The following is a 13,835-nucleotide window of genomic DNA, read 5'->3' as shown; positions in this document are numbered from 1 at the left end:
GAGTTTTCTCTCAAACTCCACGAACAACTCAGCAATCGGCCGCTCATGCCTATCTTCCAGTGACTTGAACAGTGACTTCGCTGCCCCCTTCAAGTACCTCTCCTCCAATATGGCTACTAACTCATCGTCCTCATCCGTAACCTGCTGGTACTTCAACAGGAATGCTCTCCGAAACTCTTTGAAGTCACCAGTACCATCAAACGTTTTTGGCTCCGGCAACGCCGATGCCTTCATCATTCTCCCCATAGATGAGACCATCTCTTTCATAACCGCATTCTCCGCGCTGCAGCTGGCTGCCCTGGCACTTCTCAAGTCCCCGCAACAACTTCTACTTTTCTCCGATAGCTCCCAATCCGTACCTGTTTTCAACAGATCCTCCTCCGAGTTTCTGATTGACGACTTTTTTCCAGCGTCTTGCCTCGGCGAGCGCACCTGAATCTCTTTTATTTCATCATTCTGTATCCCTCCTCGAGTCTCACCCTCCTGTCTCTGGAAGACACCTTTCAACTTCTCGTGCGCCTCCCGCTCCTCTTTCAACGCCACCTTGAACTTTGACACCGTCTCATCAGCCAACGCCTTCTCCTTCGTCAATTTATTCAGCTCCTGATACAACTCTTCTCTCTCCTTAGTCCAAGCCTCCTGCAATTTTTTCACATCATCACTGCTTGGCGTAGCCTGTTCCCCGCTGCCGCCTCGCACTAGCGCCGCTCTTTCACAGAGCTCTCGCAGCTCTTCTACAGTTTCCACCTGATTTTCTCTCATCAATCCGATGATCTCCAACGTCCACCTCTCTCCGCCAAGCTCATCGAATCGCTCGCGCAACTCTTTACCGTACTTCTTAACCGGCGCAATCAATCCTTCCAACTGTCTCGCGGTACCTTGGCAAGTCATCTTGACCGCCTCAAAAATATCGCTTTCCATTTGGCCCGACGCCTCCACAAAATCGGTGAACCCTTTCACCAACTTGCGTCGCTCCCGCAGGCTCACCTCACTCATACGCGAAGACGCAGAGTTCCCGGCCTCCGAGTTGTTTTGAGTGCTATCCGTACTCAGCAACTCCATACTTCCGTTAGCAGTCATTCTCGACGTCTGCAACGACACCTCCGTAAATACAAACTTTTTATAGTCTCTTCGATCTTCGATCTCCGAGAATGCAAGATACGTCCGTTGAGTTTTAGTCAACGGGCGGGTTTTTCTCAAAAAGGACCTTCGATCCGATTGAAAAATAGTTCTAATAGAGAAGGAGCTCGGATCAGGTCTTATCACCTTCACCAGCGTCTGACTTCTACTACTACAACTGATTTGGTTCGGCCCCCAAGTTATCTATTTCTATCGGTTAGGACAGAAACAGACTTTGAGGATCTGAAAAGAAAAGAAACTTACAACACAAGGACGGTTTATTCGCGTGCTTATCAAAAGCAAAAACTAATCTTTATCAAAGAGTTCAATCTTATAAAGGCTTGAGTTTCATGATGTGGATTAGGGTTTCCGGTTGCCACGCGAATATACATTTCCTTTTGTTTCTTCTCTTCCAATGGGTTTCGAGAATGAAGAACTTCGGCGAAGCCACTAGTTGTACAGTGACATTTTAAAATGGGTAACTAACCTGGTTCAACATGTCTGGTTTAGAAATGTTTCAGTACCAGATTATGTTGTTTTTTGTTGTCTGGCTTAAGCAACTTTATTAGGCGGAATGAGGGTTTTTTTTAAAGGCGGAAGGCGGAAGGCGGAAAACGGATTGAAAAAAAGTGTCAAAAAGCGGAAGATGGAATAAAATGTATGGTTTTAAGGACGATTTTGGCCTTATTTTATTGTGAAAAACCACTAAAATAGTTATATTTGTGTTAAATTAGTTTTTTCTCAGGTTTCGAAACTTGAATAATTGGAAACTACCCCAATTTGAAATCGAATTTTTGAAACCAGGGGTCTATGAGAAAACTTATACAAAAGTCGTATTCTGGGTGTGTGCTGTCTGAGTTTTACCATTTCTGAACCGGATATTTTGAAACCAGAAGCTACCTCTGTTTCAAAACGTCCCAGTTCCAGAACATGTTGTTTCTAGCTGTTTGGCTCAGCTACTGTGTGTTCCAAATTTGGGATTTTGAATTTCAAAATGTTTTAGTTTCGAACATCTTTAGTTTCCTTCCGCCTGGGGAATGGTACAGTTTTGAATTTCTGAATTTCTAAATATATATTGGAAAAGCTGAAGACGTGAGGATTTTGAATCTATTTTTAAGCTTTTTATTGGAAAGTTTTGAGCCGAGATACAAGACATCTAAGAAATGTTTCAAAATTTTCACAGGAAATGTCATTTGGGTAATTTTAGAAAAGTGAAAAGTCTATAAACAGATTTTGATAATATTATTTTTCAACTGAGAATTCCACTTCTAAACATTAAAATAATATGAAAAACCTACAACCAATTCATATCAAACTTTTAGTATAATCTATCGAGAAAAAACTGAAAAACAAGAAGAAGAAGAAGGAAAAAATCGTATAGCTACATGTATAGCAGATACAATAATTCCAGCACCACACCTCACACACCTACAATTATTTCATTTCAGACACAAAAAAAAACACAGAAGAAGCTTCGTTTCCGTTTCGCCTATTGTGTCACATGAGATAAACACAAGTCAGAATACTACTGACGTGGGAAGAAAAATGTTTGAATATTTTCAGAAAAAGAAGTACGCAGGAACGAGGAAGAGAGATAATCCGGAGAAGAAAATCTTTATCTTAAGAGAAAAAAGAAATAGGAAAAAAACAACAAGAGGGCCGTTCCAGACTAAAAGGGCAACGTCTTCCTTATTTTAGTCGTCGTTGTGGTGGCGGTTCCCGGAATCTGAAGAAGAAAAAATAATAGAAAAATAACGGATGGTCAAAGAACGCACCTCTTGGAGAGCGGGCTTCACCGTCCACCGTCTTGGGATTTTGGTAGCGGATTTCTGTTGGACGGATTTGAGCAGAAGACGAGGAGTAGTGGTATGTTGGGGTCTTACGGTACGACGGCGAGGATGAAATGAGTTGCTGGAGGGCCTGAAAGGCTAAAAAATCAGAAAATGAGGGGATGCTAGTGGTGTTTGAGCTAAGTCGTTAATACCGAGAAAAAGTGCCGAAAAACACCAAAATTGACAAAAAACTCATTCTAGCACGACCCGGGACAGCCATTTAGCGAAATTGATATAGAAAGACAGTCCTATCAAAAAACAGTGAAAAGTCGCCGAAATACAGCAAAAACAACGAAATTTGGCCGGGGGACTAACTTTTCAAAATTTGGTATTTCTAGGCCACCAACTAATTTTTTTTGATATTGAACTTATTTCAAAGATTATTTCAAATTGAATTCGAATTTTTCAGTCTCCTGGCCTAGTTTTTTGATTTTAGGCCGGTTTTGGCGAGGGACTAGTCAACTTTAATTAAAAAGCTATGAATTGCATACGTTCATATTTTGACAACTTTTGAGCGCAATAACGTCCATAGTAAAGTTTTTAGACCAAAATAGTAATTTTATACTTAAAAAACTTCAAATTTGTATTACTCCGGCTAAATTGAACCCAATTTTTCAAAATTTCAAAGATCAATTTATCGACTCTAGACCTTCATTTTTGTAATTGACAAATTTCTGATATCTCTTCCAGATTTTGAGATACAAAGCTTTAAAGTTAGGTTAGAGAGAGCCGGAGGACGCAGAGAAGTCAGACATTCTAGCTTCTCTGCGCTCCCTCCTCTCTCTCTCTCTTGGTTTCAAACACTCAACTTTGATGATGCATATCTCAAAAGCTAGAAGAGCTATCAAAAAGCTCTCAACTAGAAAAATATAGAGGAAAACATGCTCAATACAACCAAAAAAAAATTAGACAAAATTGGATAATTTTTGACTTCATGACGAGGTCTCAAAGTTTACCTATTTTTCACCTTTAAAATGTGGGAAACCTGTGTTTTATTATGATTAGTGACGTTCTTGATTGAAAAATTGGTTTCAGGGCGCAAAAATAGTTCTAGAGCATCAGAGAACATTTCCAGCTATAGACTCTTGCTGGTAAATTTCTACTGGTCCTCATTAGGCCTCTCAAAAAAGTTTCTTCTCAAATTTCTCTCTTTTCCCTCTACAATAACTTCCCTCCTTCTTCTCATCTTCGCCTTATAAACATTTCTCGGCTTAAAATATCTCGGGAACATCTGAAACTCTTATATTTCCAAATCAAAAATCAACCTGAATCTGTGCATTCTGCATTCTCATCATTTCATTCATCATTCTAATGTGATTCCGCATCCAATCGTCGAACCCGTCCGAGTACATCTGTGACAACATGCATTCTTATATTCTAATGAAAATGACAAGAGTGTGGTGAGAAGCAGAGTAGACAAAAAAGAAAACAAAACACAGAAAAACAAAAACACGTTTATTAGGATTCGTGTGGTTGGGTATGTGAATGAAGACGAGTGAGAGAGAGAGAGAACGGCGAAATGACGACGACAAAAACACACAGAGACTAGTGAAAAGTGCACATGTGGTGTGTTAGTCTGCTTCATCATCGCCCACCTTTGGCTCAGCGGATCCTGAAAAAAAGGAAAAATTTGAAAGAAGTAGGTCATCAGATCTGGAGCTGGAGCCCGTCAGAAAATTACAAAAACGTCTTTTGCAAATTCCACAAAAGATTTTTCAAAAATTGAGACAGGGTTTCTAAGGTTCAAGCCCTCATACAGAATAACCCTACTTACCGAATGGAGCAACTGGAGCACCGAATCCTCCCATTCCTCCTCCCATACTCTGTTGGATGCTGGCCATGATGGCGTTGTGACGTTCCATAGCGTCCTGAATTGAGATGCTTTATTTTGGGTAATATACTTTGATCTTTTTTCCCGTCTTGAGAAATAACCGTTCTAATAACAAATAAATGTCTAAACTGTACCAAAAAGGCATAAGTTGGGCAGCTTGCCGGGCAAGCAGTTTGACGTCAGCATACAGCTTACAGCAGTGCGAGGCGTATTCTAGCGAGAACGCGCTCCATCGCACAACGGTTGGCACGGAGCCAAAAAAGACTTGGCTGCGTGCCGAATGCATTATTTGTCGTATCTTTCAATATAAACCGCAACGCGACTCGGAAATTTTTTTTTCGTTGCGGACTTTACGCCTCGCACAACTGTGACAGGTCAACAAGATGAACTCAAATTTTCTGTGTTCTAAGAATATTTACTAAGAATATTTGGCGACACGGTATGTAGCAGGTTATATTTACTACAGGATGTGGAATAATTGAGCAACTTGCGGAGAAATTGGTTTGGTATTGTTATGAAGCATACTAATTGGCATGAGCCTATGGTGCAGCACTTACTACGATGGCACTTGTTATGAGAGCAGTTTTAGAATTTTCAATTTTTCGGTGATGATTATACTAGCTTGTTAGCAGACACATATACATACAACTCAACGTATTTAAAAACATTTAAAAAAAAAACCTTCTGAGCCTTGGCGATGTTGTTCCGAATGGTCTCAGCCATCGAGCTCGCCTTCGCTTTTGTCCAAAAAATCAACGATTATTACGGTTGTGTTAATTACAGAACAGTTACCTCAGCTACCTTCTGGGTTACCTCTGCGGCACTGACAGCATTGTTATTGGATGAGAAGCTCTAAAACTGAATTAACTCAACAAACAAAATGGTGAGTGAGAAGACATCATAAGTGCATTGTTATGATGATGTCATTCGAAATAGGAATAATAACAACAACTCACTTGTGATTGCATCGTGTCAGCGGATCCGAATGATTGGTGTCTGAAACAATGGGAAATGTGGTGATGATTGATGTGTTGAGGAGGGCCTACTTGCTATAAGTCTGACTGAACGAGTTGGAGCCAGGTCCGTTTGAAGCGACGACTTCGGCATGCTCGGATCCTCCAGGGATTCTGGAAGTTGGAGAAGAATAAAGATGAACAATTTAAGTCATACTGTTCTGATTCAGGCGGTTTGTGACAGGGAGTACATGGTAGTTTTATAAACCTTTGGAGAATTTCAGAATGTTGGGATTGAGGGTTTTTAAGGACAAATAAAAAAAAAGCTTTTGGTAACAAAAACTAATTTTAGTAGTATAGGTCATGACGTAATTTCAAGCATAAACTACCTACAGTGCCTGTCAAAAGGTTGTAAACTTTGGCCGTTTTCAGTTGAAATTGTCCAACTTTGAGAGATTTTTAATGAATTATACATACAAATCGAAATTAGAGCTTCATTATCGTAGTTAACAACTTTTTTGTACGAACCCTCCCTTAAGAGTTATGGTCATTTTAAGAGGGCAGATCAAAAATCGCACTATTTTGCACTGAAATGGGTCGATTTGTGGGAGAAATTACTTTGTCGATATATAACTTACTAGGAAGTGCCAGTACAAAAAAGTTGTCAACTACAAAAATAGAGCTCTACTTTTTGTTTGTATGATGCATTAAAAATCTACTTGATGGGACGATCAGTCTCATCATGACACACTCTCAAAGTTGGACAATTTCAGCTGAAAAAGGAAGTTCATAACCTATTGAGCAGTACTGTATATGACCTCAATTTCAGCTCAATCTGAGTTACAGGAGATGCGCTCTAGCATTCCGCAGTCAAGCCTAATGTGTGTAGTCCTCGTGGACAAGCAACATAATCTTTTCCTGAGCCGTCACCTGTTGTTTTCCGTTTCCATTTTGATTATCAAGCCTGATCGCCCACGAGGACTACATTGCAGATCCCCACTCTCAAGTAAAAACGAAAAAATATTCCCAATAACTCACACTCGATGATAGGTCTTCTTATAATTCGCCGGCTCCTGTCCCTCCTTTGCCTTCTCCTTCTGATAATCCTGTCCCGTCGGGAAACTTCCAGCATCCTGAATCTCGATGGCAATCGTCGACACGACCAACATCGCCAACACGACAACAATTCTTCGATTATTGTCCATTTCTCTGTGTGCAAAGTTAGTTACACAATGAATGAAATGAGAAGAAGAAGAGGAAGAAATGAATGGAAGAGGAAAACAGTGAGCAGTAAGAAAAAGAAAAAAGGAAAACGAATGACGGACGGTGATATAACTATAATAATTCGTGCAACAGCAGAGGAGCCCCCGCACCACCCGATACTTTTATCGCTCGAATCGAAAATCGTCCGTGTCATAAACACACATACATACAACCCATCTGAAACAGAAACACACAAAAAATTTGTGAAGGAGGAGGGAATGGAGAGAATATTTTAGAAAGTAGCGAACAATATGTAGCGAATAGGAACAGGTTTTTCAAAAGAGTTAAAGGGCGAAGAGTGGACACAACAAACAAAAAAAAATGAAAAAAGTGGTCGAATTTAAGGAATAACACGAGAGAGTGATTCATGATTTTATTCTCTTTTTTTTTTGAAAACTTTGACCATCTCCTTGTTTTTATTTCATCGTGGTGACATTGACTGATAGTTGGTCCGGTTTTTCTGGAATTGATGGAATTGTTGATTTAAAAATTAAAAAAGTTTGATCTACTAAGTTTTTAAAAGGGGGGAAGGTCTTGCAAAATAAAGCCTCTAACTTTTTGCAGGAACACGTATATCGTTTCGATGAATGTTTAAACAGCAGCCCCGGAATCAGAAAGAGAAAAAATGATTTATTTTGCTACGTGTCCGTATTTGTACATATTGCCATGTACAGGGTGTGTGGGAACAATCGGAAGTCACTAGCCACTCTTTTTCAGGAGAAGCAGAAGAAGAACAGAATAGGGAAACTCTTAATAAAAACTGATTTTGGAAATTTTCGGAGATCAAAGCTCAACCCGATAAAAGTGCGCGTTTTGAAACATGGTTTTTTGGAACGGAGACACTTTAGAACATTTTTGTACTAGAATGAAATGATTAACTGGTTTTGAAACGTCTGGTTTCGAGATGTCTCGGTTTTTGTTTTTCAGAGTTTTCAGATTTCTGGTTTCAAAAATTATCAGTTCATTTTCCCAGGATCGTCGGAAATGTTTTCGTTCTAACGTGATCTATCGAGGCTACAGGGTTACTGTAAGGATCTGGCACCATGCCAAGGAGAATTCTCGGGCTCTTGCGGATCAACTTTCTACCAAACTGTTCAAATTTCGGCCCGGATTCAAAAAAGGTACGTATTTTTGACCAAATTTTTTAAATTTGTCTTGAATTTTTCACCAAAAAATCCAAGTTCTTGATGTATGGCTAGCTTTTGATTGAATTCTAAAGTATAATCAAAAATTCGATTTTTTCTCAATTCAAAAAGTTTCAAAATTTCGTTCAAAAAACTTTTGATGTTGACAGGTTTTGAACAGTCAAGGTTTTGGAAGTTCAGTTCTTATTAAAATGAGAATTTTAAGCAGAACAGATAATTTCAGGTCAAATTGACAGTGCTTGCCATTTTCCAAACATCAGGAATTCGATTAACTACTCTTTTTTCATTTTATCTAGAAACTGTTAAGACATTTATAGTAGGATATTTATAAAGCTGGAGACTGGTCATAATGGAAAGCATGGAAAACATTTAGACGTTTTTCAGCGAACTTCCAAATACGAAGCTTTGTAAAACTGTTACAAAATCCTAATTTTCTATTAATTTTCATTTAAAAAAGTTTCTAAGCTTCAGTCATGACAAGTAAAAAGCCTCTCTGAACGCCAACTGTTGTTGAAAAGATGTTAGTACATCACTTTGACAACTAAACGTCATTTCTCGCAGGTCAAATGAGAAAATGTTTGCAAAAAACTGATGTTGCCAACAAAATGTGCACATTCAGGTCCAGGTGTGCACACTCCAGCGAAAAGTGAAGAGAACTGACTAGGAAGCCTCTAGAAAACCGCTTTTGAAAAAATTTGACTTTCCCAAAGAAACCATGAGACCATTCCCCGCGCTCTGAGAATCTTTAGTTTCGTTCTGGCAGTGACAGCCATACGATCAAAGAACTCACTAGTCATCGCCTCGACGAGCGGATGCAACTCCAACCACCACATATGCAACGGTATTCCATGATCGAAGCACACCTTGTTCTCGAGTCCTTGAACCGGGACATATCTCAGACTACTTCCTCTCAGGCCGATCACACAACAATCTCTCTTTCCCATCTTCGCCGGATTCACGACTGCTTCGAATGCCCTGACTCCCATTCGGATACCCATTTGACGATCGAAACACGACGGGTGGCCTCCGAGTTGACTGTATCCAAGATTCGTGATACGGACTCCGTACTTGTTGTCCATCACCTTCTCGAATATCTTTCGAACATTTGCTGCGTGAATGTGATCACTTGCACCTTCCGAACGGATCAATAGAAACTTTTCGAGACTTCCCGTATCCAGACGGTGCTTAGTTTCAACGGCGAGTTTCTGGAGGTCCACCTCATTTGTCTCAACTTGACGGATAAGGGAAAACTGTGAACCGGTGGCTAGGGCAGTCATGGTGGCAAGGAATCCAGAGCGAGAACCCATCGTTTCGATAATCATCACTCTGAAAAAGCTTTTAAAATGGAATTTTCAGTAAAATAAGTATACTACTGGGAAGCTGACGTTATGGGTGTTCTGAATCTTTTTTCCCGATTTCAAGGGCGATAAAATTGAGATGAGTTATAGTACCTTTTGGTAGCGGTATTAATCTGATCTGTCGCTGGATCAAATGTGCCGTGACTTGGCTAAAACGGACCAATAATAGGTCTGAAATCAGACCTTTGCTTTTTATGCACAAAAATCATCAAACAACGCGTCCAAGGTGCGCCAGACATTCAAAAACTGAAAAATCGCGTCACACAACTCGGAAAACCTACTTTTTAGGCGTTTTTGCGCGACGTTCAGATTAGAAATGTGAAATTAGCGAAAAACAATAACGCGTCCAAGGTGCGCCAGATGAACCCAAAATAGCAAAAAACACGTCCAAGGCGCGCCAGACTAGAAAGGAATCGCTATGAAAAGGCGTCAGAGTCACCCGAGACACCGGAAAACCAGCGATTTCAAAACATTTTTTCTTATAAAAAAGCGTCCAAGGCGCGCCAGACGGATTACTAAAACAATAAAATTGGCTGAAAATGCGACCAAGGTGCACCAAACATAATTCCGAATCTGTTTTTATATTTAACCAAATGAAATCTAACTCAGTTTTTCATCCTTTTCAAAATCTGATTTTCAGAATTCCCATGAACTCAACTTTCTAGCCGTACTAACTTTCGACACTCACTTATTCTTACTTCCCATCGCATTCTGACTAATATTATCCACTTGACGACAAATCTCATTGAGTGCCGTGTCGACACCAAGTGACATGCAAGTCTGAAAATTTTTTTGGGGTTTCAAAACGTCCTAATACACCAAAGACTCACCCCTGGACAATTATTAGAAATCGTGGCTGGAATCACCACAATCGGAATACTCAGACACGTGTATTCTCCTCTCAACTTTTGGAAAATCAGCGCCGACTGAAACGCCATAAACCCTCCGATAATCAACAATCCATCCACATTATGGGTATTGAGTCCCTCTGCAATCTGATCCATATCCGACGGCAGTTGTCTTTTTGCTCCGAGCATACTACCCCCGGCCTGTGCCCATCCTTGAACATTCTCCCATGTCAACATTTTGACATCTCCATTCTTGAGACCGTCCCAACCGTTCTTGATTCCAAGCACTTGAATTCCAGAGTGATTCGCCATTCGGACGAAGGAAAATGTGGCAGCGTTCATTCCAGCGCACGGGGATCCTATGTGGATTACAGCGAACACTTTTGATTTGGATGGCATGATGGTGGTGAGTGGGGCGGAGACGAACTGAAACTGTTTAGTAGAAGACGAATGCTTCTAAACCTGGCCGGCGCGTAACTAGCGTCAAACGCCACATTATGAGCTGAAAAATATACCAAAATGTAGATCTCGGCGAGTTCTATGACACTGATATACAAAGGGCCGGATGGCCATTTGTTAATGTGCCGCGGACCGGGCTAGAATGTCTTTTTGCGGCCTTTGTATATCAGTGTCGTAGAAATCGCAGAGATCTACATTTTGGTATATTTTTCAGCTCATAATATTGCGTTTTGAGCGAGTTACGGACCGGTCCAAGTGGCTTACATTCAAATAAGTCTGCTTATCCAGAAACCCAAATCCACGGAGCCTACAAGCCAAGTCGGAGTTTCGTTGAATCGTCTCATCGTTTGCAGATTCACTTTGACGAATCACACGGGATAACTCGTTTCTCTCAATGTTGTGTCCTCGAAGACACATCACCTTAGCCACCGTTTTCTGGCCAACTATTTGGGAGCCGGGATCCTCGCTGGTTTTGAGGACTTCTCTAGAATAGGGGATAGTTAAGTTGTTGAATTAGATTGTTTCAGTTTTTGAGTATTTATCAAAATTTTTGCAGATACAAATTCAGCTAGTCGAGACGATTCAGAAAAATACCCACAAGCCATGGCTTGAAGCGATTTGGGTCTCCACACGATTCACGTGGTGAGACCCGAAATGTGTCAAACTTTTTGAATCAGATTGGAGATTGGGTTGCCCAAAGTTGATGAAGTTATGAAATAATAACAACTAATTTTGGTACTTTTTGTGTGAGTGACGATACCGAGCTGACTAATAAAATAGCGGGTTTTCGAATATTGTCGCTCAAGGGCTAAGTTTTAGCCCTAGAACGGTCTACAAGACCTCCTGAATCCCCTGTAATATCCAACACTCACTGCACAGCTTCGTATCCCATTCTCAATCCCAAAAGCCTGTCGAGAAACGTCGGCGCTCCTCCTCTCTGAAGATGTCCAAGTGTAGCGATACGAACTTCCAGCTGCAGACGAGTCTCGATTTCCTCCTTGATTTGTTTCCCGCCAATTTTCATTCCCTTGCTATTAGTGACACCCTCGCCGAGGATTATCACGTTTTGCCGCTTTCCGTACTGAAAAAAATTCAGTAGTGTTTTTTCGGCTCTGCTACAATTCGCAACTGCGAAATTCCGCAACTACGACATTTCGCAACCACGACGTTTCGCAACCACGACGTTTCGCAGTCACACCGCATTTGCATATTTAGGTCAGTTGAAAATGTTGAAACCGAAGGGTCTGGGAACATATTTGAAAACATTAAATAGAAGAAAAAGTTATCTGACCCATTTTTAAACAAAACTAGGTTAAACTATTGCTAGTTCTATGGTTGCGAAACGTCATAGTTGCGAAATGTCGCAGTTGCGAAACGTCGTAGTTGCGGAATGTCGCAGTTGCGAAATGAACAGTTGCGAAGTGTCGCAGTTGCGAAACCTACGTGAGTTGCGAAATGTCGCAGTTGCAGAATGTCGCAGCTGCGAATTGTCGCGGAGCCGTTTTTTCAACGTTCAAACGTTTTCTGTCTGTGCGCTTACCTTTCTAACCGACTCTAATTGATTACAAAGTTGCTCGGGCCAATTATCATCCGGTGGAATCTCCGGATAGAACACGTAATCCGCCTCTACCGCAATCGCTGCAGTCAACGCCAAGTACCCGCAGTGTCTTCCCATAACTTCCACCACAAAAACTCTCTGATGAGACTGCGCAGTCATCACAAGTCCGTCAATAGCCTCACAGATACGATGTAGTGCCGTGTCTGATCCAATAGACTTATCCGATTCAATACAATCATTATCGATTGATCCAACTATTCCAGCCAAATGGAGTTCTCTCCCCTCATTTGCCACCTCTTCCGTTATCTTCCCCTCTGCAAACAACTCCTCTCCAAACCGTCCCCATTCCTCTTTCAACTTCTGAGCACCCATCAGTGAGCCATCGCCTCCGATCACAATCAGATGGAAAATCCGTTTTTCGAACATCTTCTCCGCCGCTTTTTTCCGTCCTTCAGTAATTCGGAACTCATCGCATCGAGATGTTCCAATCATACTTCCACCGAGATGTGTAACATTTGCCACGTGGCCCCAACTGGCTTGCTCGATATTTCCAGTTATCAGTCCAGTGTAGCCTTCACGAATTAGGTAGCAACGATGTCCCTGACGAAGGGTTTCACGAACCACCGCTCGGATCGCTGCATTCATTCCTGGAAAAATGTAAAATATGAAAATTGTGGAAGTTGGAAAGTAGTTGGAAGCCTGAGGTTATATTCGATAGGTAGAATAAACCTAATTCTTCTTTTTTGTAGTTTGAAACTTTTTGATGCATGTGTTAAATTTTAAGAAATATTAGCCCGGCATGCTACAACCGCGCTCTACCGAAACCGAAGAAAATTGTGTGCGAAATTGAGTGACGCAGAGAAAAAGAGACATTTCTCAAGGGAATTTCGGTAGAGCGCAGTTGTAAGAACTGTGCCGAGCTAATAAAAACCAGAATTTTCACAAATGCGCTTCACCTATTCTCTGTGATTAACGCCTTCGAAAGGAAAACAATTGATCAACTTTGGGATGGTGTAACTTTGTCAAAACTGAACATTTCTGTTTCAAATTTTTTGTGTGTATAAAACATGTCTAGGTTTACATTTTTGTAGTTGACAGTTTTTCAAAAACTCTGCTAGCTTTTGAGATATAACGGTTCTAAATCATGATAGTTGAAAGGCGCGCCACAGAGGGGGAGAGACGCAGAGAAGTCAGCCGCTCTCGTTTCTTTGCGCTCTCTTCCTTCGAGTGAATGTCTTCAGATGCGCGTATCTCAATAGCATGAAAAGATAGAAAAAAGTTGTCAACTGCAAAAATGAAGAACAAAACCAGATCTATTCGGCAAACTAAAAATTTCTAAAACCGAATATCATTCAGCTCCGAAAAACCGTTTTGACCCTTACCTTGCGAGTCGCCGCCACTGGTGAGCACCCCAACTCCATGGTTCTTCCCTTTACGAAACTTTTGCTCCATTTATTGCTTTTCAACGT

At 40.9% G+C, this 13,835-nt stretch overlaps 3 protein-coding genes across 3 annotated transcripts; all 3 read right to left on the bottom strand.

The window, feature by feature from the left end:
• Positions 1-2,813: 2,813 nt before the first annotated feature.
• Positions 2,814-5,505, bottom strand: GCK72_017307 (uncharacterized protein; the record flags this gene model as incomplete). The annotated part of the gene is made up of 6 exons (XM_053732016.1): positions 2,814-2,845; positions 2,895-3,039; positions 4,217-4,303; positions 4,547-4,563; positions 4,726-4,819; positions 5,464-5,505. The coding sequence occupies 6 exons, from the start codon at positions 5,503-5,505 to the stop codon at positions 2,814-2,816; spliced, it is 417 nt and encodes a 138-aa protein (XP_053580929.1).
• Positions 5,506-5,559: 54 nt separating this feature from the next.
• GCK72_017306 (uncharacterized protein) lies at positions 5,560-6,940 on the bottom strand (the record flags this gene model as incomplete). The annotated part of the gene is made up of 4 exons (XM_053732015.1): positions 5,560-5,634; positions 5,739-5,778; positions 5,829-5,909; positions 6,774-6,940. 4 exons carry the CDS (start codon positions 6,938-6,940, stop codon positions 5,560-5,562), a joined length of 363 nt encoding a protein of 120 aa, XP_053580928.1.
• A 474-nt stretch (positions 6,941-7,414) lies between these two features.
• GCK72_017305 (uncharacterized protein) lies at positions 7,415-13,818 on the bottom strand (the record flags this gene model as incomplete). The annotated part of the gene is made up of 8 exons (XM_053732014.1): positions 7,415-7,458; positions 8,934-9,469; positions 10,190-10,281; positions 10,332-10,775; positions 11,073-11,292; positions 11,681-11,889; positions 12,349-13,013; positions 13,749-13,818. The coding sequence occupies 8 exons, from the start codon at positions 13,816-13,818 to the stop codon at positions 7,415-7,417; spliced, it is 2,280 nt and encodes a 759-aa protein (XP_053580927.1).
• Between the last annotated feature and the right edge of the window lie 17 nt (positions 13,819-13,835).

Source organism: Caenorhabditis remanei, chromosome V, assembly GCF_010183535.1.
Source record: "Caenorhabditis remanei strain PX506 chromosome V, whole genome shotgun sequence".
Lineage (NCBI taxonomy): Eukaryota > Metazoa > Nematoda > Chromadorea > Rhabditida > Rhabditidae > Caenorhabditis > Caenorhabditis remanei.
This window is presented reverse-complemented; position numbering and strand designations above follow the sequence as displayed.